General features: G+C 36.6%; 1 protein-coding gene across 2 annotated transcripts in view; it reads left to right on the forward strand.

Moving 5' to 3' along the window:
• ABHD17B (abhydrolase domain containing 17B, depalmitoylase) overlaps window positions 1-22441 on the forward strand; it is a 54205-nt gene extending 31764 nt beyond the window's left edge. The window contains exons 2-5 of one of the 2 annotated variants that reach the window (XM_044265908.1): window positions 8181-8650; window positions 14487-14666; window positions 18849-19056; window positions 21727-22440. In XM_044265908.1, coding sequence (XP_044121843.1) covers window positions 8184-8650; window positions 14487-14666; window positions 18849-19056; window positions 21727-21759 — 888 coding nt within the window. In that variant the 5' untranslated portion in view covers window positions 8181-8183 and the 3' untranslated portion in view covers window positions 21760-22440. Of the gene's footprint in view, window positions 1-8180; window positions 8651-14486; window positions 14667-18848; window positions 19057-21726 lie in introns of both variants that reach the window. The other variant, XM_044265909.1, reaches the window with a different exon arrangement.
• Window positions 22442-22693: the final 252 nt, after the last annotated feature.

A 22693-nucleotide genomic window follows, 5' to 3' on the forward strand; every position in this document is an offset into this window, starting at 1 on the left:
TTATAAATTATTATACCCATACAAAAACCTACATAATTATTACAACACATATTTTCTTTCTTTTTAGAAACAGGATTTAGTAAACCTTTTTTCTTTTTTTGTGGGAGTCTGTCAGGTGCAGAGAATGGAGTTAATCTTACTAATTTACTAACTTGTTTACCCAGAAAATATTAGAAACCCTATTATATGCCAGGTGTTCTTTTTTTTTTTTTTTAAGATTTTATTTATTTATTTGACAGACAGAGATCACAAGTAGCAGAGAGGCAGGCAGAGAGAGAGGGGAAAGCAGGCTCCCTGCCGAGCAGAGAGCCCCATGCGGGGCTCGATCCCAGGACCCTGGGATCATGACCTGAGCTGAAGGCAGAGGCTTTTTTTTTTTTTTTTTAAAGATTTTTATTTATTTATTTGACAGAGAGCGATCACAAGTAGGCAGAGAGGCAGGCAGAAAGAGAAGAGGGAGGAAGCAGGCTCCCTGCCGAGCAGAGAGCCCAATGTGGGGCTCTATCCCAGGATCCTGAGATCATGACCCGAGCCAAAGGCAGAGGCTTTAACCCACTGAGCCACCCAGGTGCCCCATATGTCAGGTGTTCTTTTTGGCACTAAAGCCCCAATGGTAAGGAACCAGATAGATTTTTTTTTTTTTTAAGATTTTTTTATTATAGAGGGAGAGAGAGAGAACAAGAGGAAACAGTGGCCATAGGGAAAGGGACAGAGAGAATCTCAAGCCAACTCCCTGCTGAGCACAGAGCCAGTATCCAACTCTTGGTTTCTCTAGGTTTCACACGAACCTGACATCATGACCTGAGCTGAAAGCAGGAGCCGGACACTTGGACTAGGTCACCAGGCACCCTGACCAAATGTGATTTTTGTCCTTGGGCCCTCATAGTCTAGTTCGTGGCACATTGTCGTCATCAATCTATGAACCTAAGTCCTACCCTTGTTTTACTTATTTTTTTTCTTACCTTCAACCTTCTTTCCTGTTCTGCCTCCACAAGTATCCAGTCAGATACACAGGTCTTTAAATACATAACATTTATTGTGGTTTTAATTTTCATTAATGATAGTATAGATCTCAGTTTATTCCTTTTTTTTCACCCAGTACTGTATTTTTAAGTTCTAGCCATCAAACTGCATAATATTCCGTTATCTGCATCCAAAACATTTACTTTCTCATTTCCTGGTGATGGAATCTATGTTACTTTCTATACCCTGGTATAGAAATAATGCTGCAAGCAACCTTGTACACATTTCTTGAAGGATCTCTGAAAGTATTTCTTTGGAGTTCTTACCTAAGTGGAATTCTGGGTCATAGGTAAACAGAATGACATATCAAATAGTTCACAGAAAGGTTCCTATTTTCTTCCCCTGTTCTTACCAATACTTCATATTACTCAGTTTTCTAATTTTTATTTTTCTTAGAGCTTTAAAGCTATATTTCTGATAGCTGATAGTTGATGAGAATGGCCTTAATATACTTAATAGCCTTTTTATCCTCTAAATTGCCTATTAATATCTTCTCCCCATTTGTTCTCCTGAGTTACTGGTTTTTTTTCTCTTGTTTTTGTAGAAGTTCCTCATATTTAAGATGCTAACTCTGATAATTTTAGTTGAAAATCCCCAAAAAAAATTCCCAAAGCATTTTTCACTGAATAGAAATCTTCATTTGAAGCTAAATCTACCAATATTTTCTTTTTTTTTTTTTTAAGTTCTATTAATTTTGCCCTTTAGATATGTTAATCCGTCTGGAGTTTGTGTTCTGCATTCATACTGAGGAGTAGGGCTCTAACTACTTTTGCCTGAACTACTTTTGCCAAAAAATATTTGAATTTTTCTAGCACATCCTACTGAAGAATTCATCCTTTTTTACTGCTTTGAGAAACCATCTTTGTCATAGGACAGTCTCATTTATACATCCATTTATAAGCTCTGTATTCTGTTAAAACTAGGTCTGTTTCTATGTCAGCACTAGTCTATCTTTATTTTATTTTGTGTAGTCTTCTTAATACCTGGGAGAGAAAATTCGCAGCTACCCTGCAAATACATACATACTTTAAGCTTGCTCTGCAAAATTACTTTAGCTTTCCATAGACTTGGTGGTCGTGGCCGTGGCAGGGGTTGGGAGGTGAGGATAGTAAAAAGCTTCCCCTTTTAGTATATGTGCTGCCGAAGCGAGCACAAAGCTTCCCCTTTTTTATGAATTTTGTTTTTAGGTAACCTGTATACCTAGTGTTGAACTTAACCTGAGATCAGAAGTTCCATGTTCTATCAAATGTACCGGCTAGGCACCACATTAAAGAGGTTTATTAAGATGTAATTCTCGGGGCACTTGGGTGGCTCAGTAGGATAAGTGGCTGACTCTTATTCTCAGGGTCTTTGAGTTCAAGTCTCTAATTGGGCTCCATTCTGAGCATGGTCCTACATTTTTTTTTTAAAAGGTGTAATTCATATACTATACAATCTGTTTACTTAAAATGTACAGATCGGGGGGGTGGGAGGTTGGGGTACCAGGTGGTGGGTATTATTATAGAGGGCATGGCTTGCATGGAGCACTGGGTGTGGTGAAAAAATAATGAATACTGTTTTTCTGAAAATAAATAAATTGAAAGAAAAAAAACAATTAAAAAAAACACACACAAAAAATGTACAGATCAGTGATTTTTAATACATTAATAAAGCTCTGCAACCACCACTCAAATTTTAGAGCATTTTCAGTACCCCCAAAAGAAACCCTATTGCTCTAACTATTGCTCTCCTTCCCTCCCATTTTCCATAGCCCTAGACTTAGTCTCTATTGACTTTCCTATTCTAGACATTTCCTATAAATGGAATCCTACAGTAACTGATCTTTTGTGACTGCCTTTCACTTGGTGTAAGTTCTTCAAGATTCTTCTACTTTATACCATGGATCAGTACTTTTGTTTCTGGTTTTTTTTTGACTGAATGACTTTCCATTATGTGGATATACCATATATATATTTTTATTTATTTATTTATTTATTTTTTTACCCATTCATCAGTTTATAGACATTTGAATGGTTTCTACCTTCTGGCTATTATGACTTATGCCATTGTGAATATTCATGTACAAGTTTTTTGTGTAGACACAGGTTTTTATTTTTCTTGTGTATGTGCATAGGAGTGGGATTGCTTGGTCAAATGTTAACACTCCGTATTTAAACATGTTAAGTTTGACCAAACTGTTTTCCAAATTACCTGCACCGTTTTACTTCCACCAACAGTGTATAAAGGTTCCAATTTCTCCATATCCTTGTCAGTTTTGGTCTTACCTGTCATTTTTATTATAGCCATCCTAGAGGGTATGAAGTGGTATCATTGTGGTTTTCATTTACATTTCCTTAATAACTAATGATATTGAACATTTTTTCATATACTTGTTAGTCATTTGTATCTTTTTTATGGAAAAATGTCAGATCTTTTGTCCCATTTTTTAATTAGGTTGGGGTTTTCTTTTATGTTACTCAGGAATTTAATTAATATCCTCTAACTTAATTAGTTTATTGGGGTTTTTTATTTTTAATTTTTTAACTTTAAAAACTGTATGTCTGTCGTCTTTTGGGATTTTGCTTTTTTCTTTCTGTTTGTCGATCTTCTGTAGGTACTCCTTCCACAAAACAGTAGTTGTGAGTTCAGGCTCCAGAGTCATTCTGCCACATATACCAGATATTTCTGTCACTTACCCAGCTGTGTGACCTTTGTTAGGTTACATAACTACTCTAAGCCTCTGTTTCCTCAAATGGAAAAGGGGGTGATTTGACATATCCTTTGTCAGAATGTTATTCAAAAGATAAATGAGTTATCTAAGAGTCAGCTTTTGGGTCTGTTGATACTGCTGGGGTTTTCTGTTCCCTTACTTTGTTGCTATCTAGATGCCCTTAATTATTTCTTTGAGTTTAACACACTGACAGATAGTCAAACTGGACATTTGTAATGAATAATAACTATATCAGGTATATCCTAGAACCTATAATTTTATGGTGGTTCTATCTGACTCATTAATAGTCATATTTATATTTTTCTTCCATTTCTTAAGTTTATCAATAGTAATACCATTCTGAACAAGGCAAGTGACCAGTGAACTCAACACATTTATCATTTAAATCCCTAACTATTCTTCCACTTCTCTTTATGTTCATATTCCCCAAAGGTTTAGTTTTGGTTTGTTTGGAGATATATTTTTCTTCCCCCTTCATTGCTTGCTTTAAAACAAAACAAAACATTATATTAACTATTCTTTATCATATCTGACATATTTCATAGAATTTTCTTGGATTTATTTTTGTTTGGTAAGCCTGAGTTTTAGTATGCCTACAGCTAAATTTATTTTATCCTTATATTACAATGTTACTTTATCTCTGTAAATTCTAGTTCCAAAGTTTTGGGTTTTTTTCTTTCTCACTTTGAAACTATCTTCCCAGTATCTTCTGTTGGTTTCTAGTGTTGATTTTGAAAAGTCAGATGTTCACCTGATTCTTGTTCCTTTGTAGGTAGTCATTCTTTCTAGAAACTTTCATATTTTTGTTTCTGGCAGTCTTAATATTTACTATAATTTGCCTAGTCTGTGGGAATTTTCTCAGATATTTGGCACTCACTCTGAGGAATTTCAGGCTGAATTTTTTCTTTAATTCTGAGAAATTCCTAGATTCTTGTCTTTATTTTCTCCTCTTCTCCCTTTAGGACCTTTATAATATTGATACTGGTATTTCTACTTCTATTTTCCTTAAATTTTCTTTTATGTTTTCTCTATCATCATCCCTTTCATCCTGAAAAATTCCTGTTTGGGAATTCTTTAATCTGATATTTCAGTTTACTAATACATTCTTTAGTTATTGAATCTTATACCTAATCCATCAGCCTAATTCTTTGTTTCAGATACTCATTTCTCTAAATCAGGGATTCCGGTTGGATTTTCCTCATGACACTTTTCCACTACATCTTTAAGTATCCTCTTTTTTAAAAATTGATTTATTATAACTTACTTTTTTTTCTTTTTTTTTTTTAAACAAGATCTTGTTTTTAAAGGGCACCTGGGTGGGTCAGTCTGTTAAGCATCTACCTTTGGCTCAGGTCATGATCCCAGGTCCTGCATCTGGCTCTCTGCTTGTGCTCTATCTGACAAAAAAATAAAATCTTTAAAAAAAAAAGAAAAAAGAGTAGAAAGATTTTAAGTAATCCTCTCTACACCCACTGTGAGGCTTGAACTTAGGACCCTGAAAGAGTCACATGCTACACTGACTAAGCCAGCCTAGCACCACTATTTTAAATCCTTGTTTTGCCTGGTCCAAAATTCTGCTCTAAATTATTTAATTAGTCATCTGTTGTTTGCTCTTGTGTACTTTCAGATGTTCATCATTTTATCCCTACAATTATTTACTGCCTTGTCCCTTCAAGACTTTGTTAGCCAAGAAATAACTGGTGAATGATATATTTTTATTCTGATGAATTTTATATAAAACAATTTGGACTGTGCTCACTTCGGCAGCACAAATGGGACTTAACCTAAATTTAGCAAGATATTTAATGTTTTTAATTTCAAGAATAAAATTTTTTCCTCAATAACTTGTTTATCTCTGATGATACTAAAATTTAGATTATTTATACTTGTTTCTTAAGCAAGTCTGTGTTGCTGTCCTATACCAGGCCTATTATTAGAAAAGTGTTAATTTGCAAGTTTTTATTATTAAATGGACACCACTTATCTGGTTTGGGGCTATGGTGATAGGAGTAATTTCTTCCACTGCCATTAAGAAGTAAGGTTTTTGGTTGCCTGGGCAGTTTGTTAAGCATCTGACTTAGGCTCAGGTCACGATCCCAGAGTCCCAGGATGGATTCCCACCCACATCAGACACCCTGCTCAGCAGAGAGCCTGCTTCTCCCTTTGACCCTCTTTGTCTCATTCTCTCTCAAAAATCAAAATCTTAAAAAAAAAGTCAAGTTGTCCTTTCATTAGCATAGATCCTGGCACTGCACCTTTTCTCCTTCTCTCCTTTGGTGTTCATCCCCAGAAGCAACTCTGCATATTACATACGTTCATTCAGCCACATTTGTTTTTAAATTACATTATTATCATATATAAAAGTCTTCATGTTCAAGAGGTAAATTATAGGAACATATAGCTATGTACAACTTAATTTCAACCAAGCTTTTAATAGACTCTTGTGGGTCAGCAGTTGCTAGTCGTAAGGTAATTGGAAGCAAGAAATAGCGGTTGACAGATTATTCAGCACATAGCATTAAGAATATCAAACCTTATACCTCATCTTTTTTTTCCCCCTAGGTCATCTCCTTCTCTTAAACTGACCCTTTGAACTTTCCTTTCCTGCCATCCTCTTCACCACGTCCTATATCCTCATGACCAGGATAATAAATCTGTAGCCAAATCCTATAGTAGACATCACTAATTTATGACATGTTTTTCGCCTGCCAAGCCTTGCATATGCCCTTAGAATCCTTCTCAGTACAGTATTTCACGGAGCCAGTTAGAGTGACCACTAAAGATGACACCTTATTGTCATTTCTAGTTTATCAGACTCTTTTTCCAACTAGACTCTGACATTAACTAGACTATGACAGTAACTTACTCGTGCTATATTTTTTTGAAGGTTGAAAAGGACTAAAGATAGACTAACAAGTAAAGGTGTTTCCTATTATCCAAGAGACACTTTCCTGCCCTCCTCTTTTTGAAAGCCTTTTATACCACTCCTGTCTTTGTTTCTCTGTGTGGTGTTTCTCCAGCTGTGGTGTTTGTCCTCCTTTCTACCTGATTAGTTTACACAGGGAAATTAGTACATGTCTGTTGAACATATGAACAAGATTTTGATTCTGTGGTGGGTGAAAAGGACATTTTTTACTTTCCAGATGGTGTGATGTACATTTTTTTTTCCATCCTCCTGTTTAGATTTTTTTGTAGAAGATTAGGTGCCACCAAGTCTCTAGAAGGTGTTTGTTTTGAATGCCTTCTTTCTGGAATTAAGCAATCATGACCTACTGCTAAAAAGAGATAGTAAATTTGAGAAAGGACAAAATGCAAAGAAATGGCTAATAGGGCAAACAGGTATTACCCTATTTTTGTTGGTGATTTAATATCAGCTAAGTACTTGAAAAATGTTAATGCAAAAGACAGAGAGTGGACCATCCTTAAGTGTGCCGTCTGTATCCCCACTACTGTAGTATATGTCCTAACCACATCATGATACTTGTTCTTCACAGCCAGACATTGACCTCATCTACTTAGGAAGACAGTGAGGTTTGGAAGAGTAAACAGTTGTCCAAGTGGTAGAGTTGGAACTCCACTCCAACTGTCTCTGACTTCAAACCTTATACCACTTCTTCCCATCTAACCATATAGGAAATATTAGCAGATTTTACCCCTTTTTTTGTGTAGCCTTTATATTGTATCCTTTTTAATTTGGGCAATAATTACATATAGACAAATGTTTTAATGTTTTATAGGTTATTTGAGCCACTGGAAGTATGGCTAAAAGAAATGATAGGCATCTGAGACAAATAGTTTTCTGAATCTTTGAGGCAGTATAGCCCAGGGATGTAGAACAGTGTTGAGCCTGTTGTCAAATCCTGGCTCCACTGCTGCCTCAAACTGTGCAAGCTTCTTTTCTCAAACCAACCATGGTGGTTTTGAGGATTAAATGTGGTAATAACACATAGAATACCTGCCAAATAGCAAGCATTTCATTTATGAAAATGAACAATGTATATAGTATCATTATATATTTACTGTATCATGTTAAATACCTACCTTTCCATGAGATTCTGAGAACTTTAACTGACTTAAAATTACACATTACTCTAAAAATACTTCATAGCTCCTATGCTGTTATCTGTAGAGCAATAACAAATATTACCTCTACTCTTCATATTAGTTTTCATATTTTGGTTAAATATTATAATATATAATCACTACTATTCGAGACATCCTATAATGGTTGAGTATCTCCTGATCAGGAATATTTGCCTCACTAGAGGATTTCAGTTATTTCTAGAATGATTCCAAAAATCTGTTTAGGCAAAGGATACTTGAAATAATAGCAGTAGACACTGAACAGTGGTAGAATTTACCAGTGCCTTTATTTTAACCTTCTGTTGTATGAAAACGCAGAATCCATATTCAATAATTAAAACATTTGCTCTCTCTTCTTTTTCAGAAGATGAATAATCTTTCATTTAGTGAGCTATGTTGCCTCTTCTGCTGTCCACCTTGCCCTGGGAAAATTGCTTCAAAATTAGCGTTTTTGCCACCTGATCCTACTTACACGTTGATGTGTGATGAAAGTGGAAGCCGCTGGACTTTACATCTATCAGAACGAGCAGACTGGCAGTACTCTTCTAGAGAAAAAGATGCTATTGAATGTTTCATGACTAGAACCAGTAAAGGCAACAGAATTGCCTGCATGTTTGTGCGTTGTTCACCCAACGCCAAATATACTTTACTCTTCTCACATGGAAATGCTGTTGATCTCGGGCAGATGAGCAGCTTTTACATAGGACTGGGATCACGGATTAATTGTAATATATTCTCATATGATTATTCTGGATACGGCGCAAGTTCTGGGAAACCAACAGAGAAGAACCTCTATGCGGATATCGAAGCTGCTTGGCTTGCTCTTAGGACAAGGTAAATTGTGATTGGAAATTATTTTGCACATTTATTATGATGGTTAACTAAAATTGTTTTATATTAAAAAAGTAGTTTTTATAACACATGTTTTGAAGTACTAAATAGAGATTATATTAACCAGTATATACCTATTAAGAATTAAGCTCTGAGGAGTGCCTGGGTAGCTCAGTCGTTAAGGCTCAGTGGGAAGCCTGCCTCGTCCTCTCCCACTCCCCCTGCTTATGTTCCCTCTCACTGTGTCTTTCTCTGTCAAATAAATAAATTTAAAAATCTTTTTAAAAAGAAAGAAAAGAATTAAGCTCTTAGATTATAATTTTAAATTTTCAAAAAACAGCATAGTTGTGTTTTTTTTTTTAAGTGATTTTTTTTTTTTTTTTTTAAGATTTTATTTATTTGAGAGAGCACAAGCCAGGGAAGAGAGTGACAAGCAAGCCTCCTATGAGCAGGGAGCTGAATGTGAGGCTCGATTCTAGGACCCTGAGATCATGACCTGAGCCGAAGGCGGATGCTTAACTGATGGAGCCACAAAGGCACCCCAGAATTACATAGTTTTTAAGACAGATCTCATTTGTGTCTGTTAGTGCATGTGTGTGATTTTCTTTAAAATTTAAGCCTATGACAAATACTTGGTTTTATAAACGTGTAGAGTGTGGTATAAGGACGTTTATTCAAAGTTGCAATGCAACAGTTCAAGGGTAGAGAAATAACTGACTTAGCTAATGATTTATTTAATCTATCATTAAGAGTATAAGAGGCTGGATTGTTTTTGTTAAAATCATAAACCAGGGTTTGCATTATTTTATGTAGTAATCTCTTAGAAGTATGACTTACAGGTATTTTATTGGAACTAATTTTAAAGTATTCATTCTGTAAAAGCAAGATTTTTTTTACTTTGCATTGTGGACTAATAAAATTTGGAAACATGATCTCGTGTAAAGAAAAGGTAATTTATTATAAATCTTTTTCTTTTTAAGATTTTATTCATTTGAGAGAGAGAGAGACAGAGAGTGAGCACAAGCTGGGGGAGCAGCAGGCAGAGGGGCTCCTGCTGAGAAACAGAGAAGCAGGCTCCCTGGTGAGCAAGGAGCTTGATGTGGGACATGGGACTAAACTAACTGAGCCACCCAGGTGCCCTATAATAAATCATTGAAGCAAATTCTCTTATCATTTCAGTTATTCTTTAGTTATAACAATACATTTTTGAGAACTAGAAATTGCTTTAATCTTTCCTAGTCATCAGTATTGAAAAATATTGCTGTTTTGTAGATTTCCGAGTTTTTTCCATCAGATGGTTCATGTACAATAAAGATATCTTAGTTCAAGTTATTCCTCATATTATCCACTGATAAGCTACCTGATTTCCAAAGTATTTTAGACTAAAGCTAAAAGACTCAAAGAAAACTTATCATTCATAATTTAATGCTTAAATATTAATGGTTTTAGTTAGAACTTCCACAGTTTTGTTAGTAGGCATAACCTTTTTTAGAAAATACTTTTTGAGGGCGCCTGGGTGGCTCAGTGGGTTGGGCCACTGCCTTCGGCTCAGGTCATGATCTCAGGGTCCTGGGATCGAGTCCCGCATCGGGCTCTCTGCTCAGCGGGGAGCCTGCTTCCTACTCTCTCTGCCTGCCTCTCTGCCTACTTGTGCTCTCTCTCTGTCAGATAAATTTAATCTTTTTTTAAAAAAAACTTTTTGGGGCGCCTGGGTGGCTCAGTGGGTTAAGCCGCTGCCTTCGGCTCAGGTCATGATCTCGGGGTCCTGGGATCGAGTCCCGCATCGGGCTCTCTGCTCAGCGGGGAGCCTGCTTCCTCCTCCTCCTCTCTCTACCTGCCTCTCTGCCTACTTGTAATCTCTCTCTGTCAGATAAATAAATAAAATCTTTGAAAAAAAAAAAAAAAACTTTTTGAAGCATTTAATCCTGTAAGATAACATAATAAAACTATGTTCTCATAACAACGTTTCATATAAAGAGGTTTCTTAAATCATTTGAAATTATATAGACATCCTAATGAGTTAGAAAAGATGGTGAGGGGTACAAAAAGTTGTTAATGAGTTGGGGGGACAGGAAATGGTAAAAATTTATAAACTTCAATACTGCCTTGGGCTCCTGGGTGGCTCAGTTGGTTAAGCAGCTGCCTTCAGCTCAGGTCATGAGCTCAGAGTCCTGGGGTGGAGTCCTGCCTTGGGATCCTTACTCAGCAAGGAGTCTGCCTCTCCCTCTTTCTCTACCTGCTCCTCTCCCTGCTTGTTCTCGCTCGCTCGCTCGCTCTCTCTGTGTGTCAAATAAATAAAATCTTAAAAAAAAAAAAAAAAATGGTGGGGGTGCCTGGGTGGCTCAGTGGTTTAAAGCCTCTGCCTTCGACTCAGGTATGATCCCAGGGTCCTGGGATGGAGCCCCGCGTTGGGCTCTCTGCTCCGCAGGGAACCTGCTTTCTCCCCTCTCTCTCTGCCTGCTTCTCTGCCTACTTGTGATTTCTCTCTCTGTGTCAAATAAATAAAATCTTTTAAAAATAAATAAATAGGGGCGCCTGGGTGGCTCAGTGGGTTAAGCCGCTGCCTTCGGCTCAGGTCATGATCTCAGGGTCCTGGGATCGAGTCCTGCATCGGGCTCTCTGCTCAGCGGGGAGCCTGCTTCCCTCTCTCTCTCTGCCTGCCTCTCCATCTACTTGTGATTTCTCTCTGTCAAATAAATAAATAAAATCTTTAAAAAAAAATAAAATAATAAATAATAAATAAATAAATAATTTTTTTGAAATGGTGTTGCTAATCTAACAAAAGAGAAGTTCTTTAAAAAAAAAAAAAGAACCTGCCTTAAATGACCAGAGGAAAAATCTGTTTCAGGTATAATGATGTCAGTCCCCTCAGTTGTACAAACAAAAATAAATGAGTTCCCACTTTATCCAGACTCAACCAATTGAATCTAGTTATAGTACCTGTCAGGAAAATGTGATAATACATATTTTTAATGACAGATTTATTGAGCTACAGCTCATTTTAAAGTATAACTTCAGTGGATTAGAACAGCTTTTATGGATGCTAAGTTGTAGCAGATAGCCTTCATTATTAGTGCTTCTCAACAACATGAAAAGATAACTTTATTCAACCAGAACATACTAATATTCAATTCAGTGTTCTAGGTATATGTTATAAAAAATAAAACCTTGTAGGTGGTTAACTTTTTCCTATTTTTCATCTCGTCTGATTAATTTGAAGGAAACTTTATAAAATAATTTCCAGTCTTGATTTAATTCATCTCTTTAAACAAAGTTGACCACACATACTTAATGAATGAGAAACAAGGGCTGAATAGATGAATTTCTAAGTAGTACAACAATCTTTGAGCTCATTATCTGGGTGTTATTGAAAAGTCACTGGCCTAGGAGTTAGGGTACCTGAGTTCTAATTATAGGTCTGCCACTGACTTATTCTGACTCTGAACATCTACTTCGTAAGCAGCTGAACTAGATTATATAGTCTTTGAAGTCCAAGTTGTACTTTTCTGAAACTCTGTTATTTCTTTGCGTTCTCTGATGCTAAATTGGCATCTCCTTCTACTCTGGAGCCTTGCCATTGCTAACATTAGCCTAAAACCCATAGTTACCATCCAGCAGTTCTGCTATTCAGCTAAGAGCAACCACACAGCCTCAAGAGTTAATGCTGATGATGGAAGTGTCCATTTTCTTCTTCTCCTCCTCCTTCTTCTTCTTCTTCTTCTTCTTCTCCTTTTTAAAGATTTTATTTATTAAAGATTTAAAGATTTTGTGTGACAGAGACACAGCAAGAGAGTGAATACAAGCAGGGGGAGGGGGAGAGGGAGAAGCAGGCTTCCCACTGATCATGGAGCCCGATGCAGAGCTTTATCCCAGGACTCTGGGATCATGACCTGAGCTGAAGGCAGATGCTTAATGACTGACCCACGCAGGCACCCCTAAATGTTCATTTTTGTAACTTAACTCCAGTGAAGAATTACAGTCAGGTCTTGTAAAGAAAAAGACTTTTCTCTCTCTCTCTCTCTATCTCTCTTTTTTTTAAAGATTTTATTTATTTGACGGCGAGAGAGTGACAATGAGAACAGGAACATGAGCAGGGGGGTGGGAGAGGGAAAGCAGGCTTCCCACTGAGCAGGGAGCCCGATTTGGGGCTCAATCCCGGAACACTGGGATCATGACCTAAGCCAAAGGCAGTTGCTTAACCAACCGAGCCACCCAGGCGCCCTATTTCTTCATATTTAGATACTTGGAAAGCTACATTACCTTTTTCAAAAACCAGATGTTGTTGCGCAAATGGCCCTTAGCATCCATAAGTGACTGCTTTCAGGCTTTTAAAATGGAAAAGCATATTTGATCTTACTCTAATTCTAACCCCACATTCATTAGCTCCTGTAGCACTTCATTTCTGCTTACAGTAGTTTACATTTGGGACAATTATACCATAAACAAATAACAGTGCTTGGAACATAGATTATATCTGATATATTTGAGGCAAGAGTTGACATATTTAAATCTGCAGCTTTTTTTTTTTTAAGATTTTATTTGTTTATTTATTTGACAGACAAAGATCACAAGTAGGCAGAGCAGCAGACAGACAGAGGAGGAAGCAGGCTTCCCTATTGAGCTGAGAGCCCGATGTGGGGCTCAATTGCAGGACCCTGGAATCGTGACCTGAGCCGAAGGCAGAGGCTTTAACCCACTGAGCCACCCAGGCACCCCTGCAGCATTTTTAAAGGAGATAAGGCAATACTTGAGATTTTAGCATGAAGTTTGTTCATAATTAACTGAATCATAAAATATTTGAAATTCTCTTTGATATCTTTATCTTTCCAATCATTAGTCCATGGTAAAGGCAACTTTCAAGAAAAATAGTAATTTATTTTCAGCTAAAATGTGTATATATTTTATTCCATATAGTAACCATATGTAGCCCTTTTCGTCACTGTAACCAAGTTCAAAAAATGAGGGGCACCTGGGTGTCTCAGTCTTTAAGCGTCTGCCTTCCGCTTAGGGTATGATCCCAGAGTCCTGGAGGAAGCCCCGCATTAGGCTCCCTACTCAGGGCAGGCTTCCCCCTCTTCCACCCCTTCTTGTGTTCCCTCTCTCACTGTATCTCTCTGTCAAATAAATAAATAAAAATATCTTTTAAAAATAAAATGAGCCACTTTTGAGGTGTAGACAAAGAACTTTTGTTATATAGAATGGGAAATAAACAGTCTATTAAAACATCAGTGTACTAAAATATTAGTGATGTGGGGCGCCTGGGTGGCTTACCCAGCTATGTTCGGCTGTGTTCGGCTCAGGTCATGATCCTGGGGTCCTGGGATGGAGCCCTAGCACTGGGTTCCCTGCTCAGTTCTCCCTCTCCCACTCCCCCTGCTTGTGTTCCCTTTCTGGCTGTGTGTCTCTCAGTCTCGCTCTCTCGCACGCACTCACTCTCTCTCTCTCTGTCTCTCTCTCTCTCTCTCTCACACACACACACACACACACACACACACAAATAAATAAATAAATAATAAAATCTTTTAAATAAGTAAAATATTAGCGATTATGCCACATTGAATTGCATGGGTTATTCAATGAATTCATTTAAGTTTGAAATTTTAAAAGACCTCAGCAGTTATTTTTCTAAAAGATGAAAAAAATGAAATAGGCTAAGAATATAGATTTTATTATAGCATTAAATATGATTAGATGGCTAAGAAACCTATTTTAAATACAAAGTTGACATTGTCTCATTCTAAATCATTCTGTTAGAAGTTTAAGTCCTTAGAAAATGATTGACTATTTCATACCAGTCCAACTCTCCACCTTTTTTTTTTTTAATTTCTGAACTTTATAGATATGGCATTCGCCCTGAAAATGTGATTATATATGGCCAAAGTATAGGGACAGTACCATCTGTGGATCTTGCTGCTCGTTATGAGAGTGCTGCTGTTATTCTTCATTCTCCTTTGACTTCGGGAATGCGAGTTGCTTTTCCTGATACCAAGAAGACCTACTGTTTTGATGCGTTCCCAAAGTAAGTATCAATATTCAAAATCGTTTAATTCAAAGAAACTTTTAAGGGCATTTATTTCCATCACCTAAGGTATTCATAATGCAGTTCATTCAGGCATGAACTTCTCTTTCACATATATTCTAGAATTAGTGAAAAATTAATTTTTGAAAAGGGTGGTGGCGGGAGCCCAGTTAGGAAGCTGAAATATTGGAGCAATAGTAATCCTGATGAAAAGAGCTGAGGGCCTTATACCCCAGAGAGTGGCATTGACTTAATTTGAGAAATGAAATTGACAGAACTGAGTGTCAAGAGTGAATAGAGGATGCTAAACGAAAGAACTTGAGCATAAGTCCCAGGGTTCTGACTTGAGCTGCTAATGAATAATGGTACCATTCAGTGAGACATAATACTGGCGTAGAGGAAGAGTAAAGGGAAAATGAGACATGTGCATAAAAATTAGTGAATAGCATCTAATTAATGATAGCTGATTTATAAAAGAAGTGAATTGCAAAAAAGTTCTGTCTTAAATTAACTTAAGTGTTGCCACCACAAAGTCTGCAAACACAGTTTTATTCAAATTTGAAAGGAGGACTACTTTTCCTGAAGACAAGATGGAAGTTCCTCTAGCTCCTCTTGATAACTAGAAACACCTGGTGGCCCATTTTCCTCAGAGAAGGCAAAAGGGAGAATCTGGCAATTTCGGTCTTATTTCTTTTCCCCAATTGGCAACTATACAGAGATTTTTTTGTGACTGATAGATGGGCCAAAGGCCAGAGTCATTACTTGCTTTTTTATAAAACAAGGGTCATTTCAAAAGCAAATTTTTTCATCATTAGCCAGGCAGTGACCACTTTCTTAAGAGAAACTAATGGTGGGAGCATATGAGCAGGCTTTGGGAGGTTTTTTTGTTCTTAATTTAGGGTTTGTTGTTTTAGATATGGTATATTGGAAGGTATGTGCATCATACTGCTTCTGTCTAATAGAAGAGTAAGAATGATTTTGCCATCCTGTATCTCTGCAGCTCACTCATTTCGGCTATACCAACAAAGATAGCAGTACTTAACTGCAAACTGTTTGAAAAAGAACATAGATTTCTTTTTATTTGTTATAATTCCTTCACTATCGAACATTTGATAGCAAATAACATAGCCAACCAAGCATTTTTTCTTAACAAATGCAGCCTTGAATTATTTCATTGATTTCCTTTTTCAAGATTGTATCCTCATTTTATAATGCCTTCTTTCTCTCTGGAAAGATTTTTTTTTTTTTTTTTTTTTAGCATTAAAATTTGTTTGTATGGTCTCTGTGCAGTTTGTGTCTATTAAGTTGCCTTTTTAAAATTGTTTTGATCTCTGACTGATACTTGAAGTGTTCTCTGATGTCTGATAATTCTTGTTGTCTCCTCATATGTAAGAGTGAGGAACTAAAGAGCTAATAGGAAGCAGGTGGTTAAGCCTTGTTGAGTGCAAGCTTCACTATACAGTCATCTGATCAAATCAGTTACTTGGGGATCCCACCCTATGTCACTATTTCCTTATCTTTCCTCTTAAAGTGTATATAGTCTCCAACAAGGAGTCTTTCTAAAAGTCCTCTCTGGAGGAATGAGGGCCTGGCTGCCAGCATTCTGGAGACCCAGTACAGAAAATGGGTTCGTAGCAGCAGTATATATGTTTACACATATGTGTGTTTACCTCTTGCCTCAAACTGTTCTTGCAATTCCCTGGTCCACAAAACCTTCAGTTTTGGGTAGAGAGCCGCTACCATTTTTACAAAAAGAAGGGGAAAGAATCTGGAGGAGAAGGACTTCTTTATTAAACAGACTTTGTTTGTTTTTTTAATGTAATGTTAGTCACCATACAGTATATCATTAGTTTTTGATTAAGTGTTCCATGATTCGTTGTTTGTGTATCCAGTGCTCCATGTAATCCATGTCCTCCTTAATACCCATCACCAGGCCAGCCCATCCCCCCACCCCCTCCCTTTTAAAATCCTCAGTTTGTTTCCACGGAGTCCATAGTCTCATGGTTCTGTCTCCCACTCCCGATTCCCACCCACCTTCATTTTTCTCTTTCTTCTCCTAATGTCCTCCATGTATTCCTTATGTTCCACAAATACATGCAACCGTATAATTGACGTTCTCTTCTTGACTTAATTTCACCTAGCATAATCTCCTCCAGTCCCACCCATGTTGTTGCAGAAGTTGCGTATTCATCCTTTCTGATGGCTGAGTAATAATTCCATTGTATATGTGGATCACATCTTCTTTATTTGTCTGTTGAAGGGCATCTGAGCTCTTTCCACCATTTGGCTATTGTGGACATTGCTGCTATGAACCTTGGGTTGCATGTGGCCCTTCTTTTCAGTACATCTGTATCTTTGGGGTAAATACCCAGTAGTGCAGTTGCTGGGTCATTTATTTTTAATTGTTGAGGAACCTCCACACTGTTTTCCAAAGTGGCTGCAACAACTTGGGTTTCCACCAGCAGTGTAAGAGGGTTCCTCTTCTACACAGCCTCTCCAACATTAGTTGTTTCTCACCTTGTCAATTTTTGCCATTCTTACTGGTGTAAGGTGGTATCTCAGTGTGGTTTTGATTTGAATTTCCCTGATGGTTAATGATGAACATTCTTTCGTGTGTCTATTAGCCATTTGTATGTCTTTTTGGAGAAGTGTCTGTTCATGTCTTCTGCCAGTTTTTTGACTTCTTTGTTTTTTAGGTGTTGCGTTTGAGAAGTTCTTTATAGATCTTGGATTTCAGCCCTTTGTCTGTACTGTCATTTGCAAATATCTTCTCCCATTCCGCGGTTGCCTCTTTGTTTTGTTGACTGTTTCCGTTGCTGTGCAGAAGCTTTTTATCTTGATGAAGTCCCAAAAGTTCATATTTGCTTTTGTTTCCCTTGCCTTTAGAGACATGTCTTGAAAGAAGTTGCTATGGCCAGTATAAAAGAGATTACTGCCATGTTCTGCTAGGATTTTGATGGATTCCTGCCTCACATGGAGGTCTTTAATCCATTTTGAGTTTATCTTTGCATATGATGTAAGAGGATGGTAGAGTTTCATCTTCTGTATACAGCTGTCCAGTTTTCCCAGCACCATTTATTGAAGAGACTGTTTTTTACCCATTGGATATTTTTTCCTGCTTTGTTGGAGATTAGTTGACTGTAGAGTGAAGAGTTCATATCGGAGCACTCTGTTCTGTTCTACTGATTTGTGTGTTTTTGTGCCCATGCCATGCTACCTTGGTAATCACAGCTTTGTAATACAGCTAAACATAGGCAATGTGATGCCCCCAGCTTTGTTTTTCTTTTTCAACATTTCCTTTGCAATTTGGGGTCTTTTTTGGTTCCATATAAATTTAAGGATTGTTAAACAGACTTTGAACTAATTCTGTAAACTCCTCTATCACCTGCCTTCATCCCCATATCAATTCCTAGCCTTCTGGGATATCCCATGGTATAAATTGGATTTTTTTCTTCAGTTTACCTTGTATCCCCTTAAAATTGGCTTTTTCCCACAATTTCAGTCTGTTATCCCACTCATTTATCTGCCTTCCAGCTCCAGAATTTTATGTTATATTACATTCTCCCTATTTTTGTGAGTTGATAACCCCAAAACAAAAACAAGAAAAGATTTTGCTGTCATTTTAGTAGATTAAGGGGGAAGAAAAAAATAAGAATGCAGAGGTATGAAGTTAGCACATACCTGAATAGTCCTTAGTTTCCTCCTCTCCTTCCAACCTACGTTTGTGCTAAACATTGTTTGGGGTACCTTTGGCTGAGGTCATGATCCCAGGGTCCCAGGATCGAGCCCCACATCAGGTTCCCTGCTTAGCAAGGAGTCTGTTTCTCCCTCTGCCTCTCCCCTGCCACCCAACTTGTGCTTTCTTGCTTGCTCTCCAATAAATAAATAAATCTTTAAAAAAAAAAAAAAAAACCACACATTGTAGAAAGGTGCAGTAGGTTGCCAGTAACCATTGAATGATTCCCTCAAAACAGAAGTGCATGAAGTTAGGCAATCTTAAGATAAAGGAGTATGTAAAGTAACTTTTAAATCTTATTTGAAATCCAAGAAGCATCTGTTTCTTCTGAGTTGATTCAAGGACCATTCTGATATTTGAATGATCTGTCAGAATATCACAAGTAAGTATGTTTTATGTTCCTTTTCATAGCTAATTCATTGACTTTATCCCCCTTTCTTTTACAGCATTGACAAAATCTCTAAGATAACCTCTCCGGTATTAATAATTCATGGGACTGAAGATGAAGTCATTGACTTTTCACATGGCCTCGCACTGTTTGAGCGTTGCCAAAGACCTGTGGAGCCTCTGTGGGTTGAAGGGGCAGGTCACAATGATGTGGAACTTTATGGACAGTACCTTGAAAGGTTGAAACAGTTTGTGTCACAGGAACTGGTAAATTTGTAAAATATTCTGTAAATTTGCATACTGGGTTTTCTTTTCTTGCTGAACTGCACTCTTTGGTAAATAACATAAAACCTGAAGGTTTTGTTTGCAAATCATGTCAGTTGCCTTCATAAATGTACAGGTAATGATTTGTTAACAGACTTAATGAAGGTTTTTATTACCAGAACTAGAAACTGGAAATAACAGTATCATGCAGTCAGGCTGTGTAATTTATATTTTTTTCTGTGAATTTTTTTTAAACATCAAAATGAGTACTGTATGAAATTTTAATTCTATAAAATCAAATGCTGTAAAAGTATTGCCAAATGCTTTTGCATATCAAATTTATAGATATTTTTAAAACATCTCAACGTACTAAATCTTATCCAGGTATACAAATGTAATATTCTTCAATAAAAAGCTGTATATCTAAAACAGTTCTAGTACTCATAATAGAATAAACTGTATGAAAACATGCAAATTCACTAGAGATGACCTAAACCCTGTTGTACAGGGATTGAGGTTTAAACAATTATTTTATTGTAAAATACATTGAACTTTCTGTATTCCCTGGTTATCATACATTTTCTCCTTTTAAAAAATGATGTAAGTCTTAAGTTTTATGCCATCTGTTAATTTACCAACTAGTTACCTTGTAAATGAGAAGTCATGATAGCACTGAATGAATCTTAACTAGTTCTGATTTATAGGTTTGGTACTATGAGGCAACTACTTAAAATTCTCGTTTTTATTATTTAAAAAGGCATTTAGAGCTTCAAGAATGATTTTGTACGCAATGTTGTTTTAAATTTTGACTAATCTCATAGAATTGCAGTACTCTTCATTACAAGAAAACCTGAAGAGTCCATTAGATGTTTTTCAAGACCACAAACAGCCTGGCTATTTGGTTGTTTTTCACCTTGGCTATTTTTAATAGGATCTGTTGTTTTAGATTACTACCTGAGAATTTCATGGATTCACTCCTGGAATACAGGAGATAAGAGAACATTTAATTCATAACTTTTATATTAACCAATGTAGTAAAAAATAAAACTCACACACAAAAACTAAGTTGCCTTTCCTTGAATGAATCCTGCCTGAATAAAACAATGAAAGAAAAATAAAAATAAAATTAACGGTATGTAGTCTAATTTGTAAATGAATGAATATTGAAATAATACACACTGTGGATATATTTTAAGGCCTTATGTAGTTTTAATTGTTCTGCTTGTTCTGTGGTTATGTCTAAGACTATAGTATATGATTCTCTTCAAAGTATATCAAGTATTGTGAATGCTTTGGTTCAGATGTGTCAAATTAACAGTAAAACAACAAATATACCACCCAGCTGTGCTTGTTTGCCTTCTTCCATGCTTCCCATCCCTTACCATAAAGACCGAAAACATTTACCATTCTTCTTTATAGAACATAGTTGTGTAGTTTTCTCATCACTTCTTCTTTTGGAGAGGTTTCTTCTCAGGATTGTTGTGGAGCTGCTGTACAGTTCCTTTTTTGTACAACCTGCACCCTAGAGTTTAGCTATGTGTTTTCTTTGATTACTTGTTAAATTTAAAATATTGATCATACTAATTCAGTATTCATTCATTCAACAAATATTTATTGAATGTCTAAATCATGTAATACTCTATGCCAGCTAAAGGTAGACATGGACCATGTTCTCATAGACTTCATAGTATAACCGAGGACACAGATACCGTATTAGTGTTTGGATAAGGGCTGAGGAAAATTTGTGGCTTATTATAACAGGTTAATTGTACTTTATGGAGGGGAACATGTGGAGAAGGCCAAGTAAGAGTTTCACAAAGTGATACTGGATATAAATTTTGAAGGATGACTCAACCCGGTGGCCAAGGGAAATCATTGCTAGCTGAAGGGAATAGTATGTAGAAGCCTAGAGGAAGGACAGTTCATTTGAAGTGTAAAAAGCCTGGCCAGAAGTCAAGGGGAACAGATGGCATAAAGATGAGGCTCACAAATTCGTTACGGGCACAATCATACCTGGTGTCGTGGGCCCTGATGATTATCCTACATACAATAGAAAGCCATTGATAGGAATACGGAATTGCATTTATCAAGAGTTTACAGATGAAGGAAAAAAACCTGGGTATTTTTAGTTTGCTAGAAATAATGTGAGCCAGTTGTAATTGGCTGCAATTTTAGGATGCAGAAATATTAACCATGGGGCAATAATCTCATACAAAAGGCTAATCAAACCACATCTGTAAATATTAATTTCATTTCAAGATGCAATGAAAGGATATTCACAAATGAGAATAAATCCTGGAATGTTTTACCAAGTCGGAAAGAGTCCCACAAACCATAACCCAAAGACCAACTGGAGAATTATGTAATGATAGCTGTGTTCTGATATTTGAGAGACATGTACAGTTTATTATTTTTGACTCAATACAACTAGGTTAAAGTTCCAAAATGGCAGATTAGAGCTCAGTGTGAAGAAGCAAATGGTTATTTGTCCATGACAGAAAGGGATTGCTTCCTCCGTGTCAAAGAGGATCTTCTCACTGGGGAGAAGCAGAATGACATCTGCCCCAGTGCTTCAGAAGAAATTCCAGATTTAAATGTGAAGTTGAACTAGATGGACTGTGGATGTCACCTTTAAAATTTGATACTCCATTTAGATTTCTCCTACCTTTTCAGAGCATTGCCCGCGCCATGGCATCCAGAAGATAGAATCATGTAGAAGAATTGGCAAGGAGATCTGGGTTCTCTTCTCACCGGACACCAGTTAGATCTGTGGCCTTGCCAAGTCACGTCTCTGGACCAGTTTCCTCACTAGAAAGGAAGAGATGGAACTGATTGATTGATAATTATCTCTTACGTTTCTAATGTAATGAAAATCTCAACCCCATTCATTTGTAAAGACTCATACCGATTTTTAACCTGGGCTAGAAGAGCCTCAAGTGAACTTATTTTGATAGTTCTCTTTTGTGCATGCCAGCATGGTGGAACTTGGATGGTAATACTAATCCTGGGGAAATGGTTGGCAGTGTACATAACTCCTACTATATCTTCAAGTACATAAGACAGTGTAAGAACTTCCAATTAATTGGTTTATAATCTATACACTTTTCCAGACTTCTTACTGACTTCAATTTACCACTTCTGTGTACTACCTAAGAATGTATTGCAGTAGTTTTTCTTGGTGATTTCTATAAATATTAGGTATTACTCAGTTTAAGAAAGCTTGAAACGTGAAAATAAATTTTTTTTAATTGCAAACTGCCATCAATTTCCTATAAATGGAAGGTTCTTGGTGCATTTAGACATTCTATATGACAAAAATAACTTTCTGAGAACAGGTATTATGGAAAGCCAGACAAACTCCAAAAATAAAACTTTTTAGATATGAAATAGCTTAATTCCTTCATTTTACAGATGAGGAAGCAAACCCAAAGAAGAGTTAACATTGTCAAGATCTACAATATAATTGTCATTAGTTGTACTTCCTATTTTCATAAAATTTACCTGGACTAATACCAATGATCCTTTTGAATTATTAAAAAAACGTACTTGCTCTCCAATATTAATAATGATTTTATTTTTAAAATGGCTTAGATTTCTTATCAGCCAATTATTCATTGCATACTAGATAAGTTGTGCCTTT

This window comes from Neovison vison, chromosome 9 (assembly GCF_020171115.1).
Source record: "Neovison vison isolate M4711 chromosome 9, ASM_NN_V1, whole genome shotgun sequence".
NCBI classification, from domain to species: Eukaryota; Metazoa; Chordata; class Mammalia; order Carnivora; family Mustelidae; genus Neogale; species Neogale vison.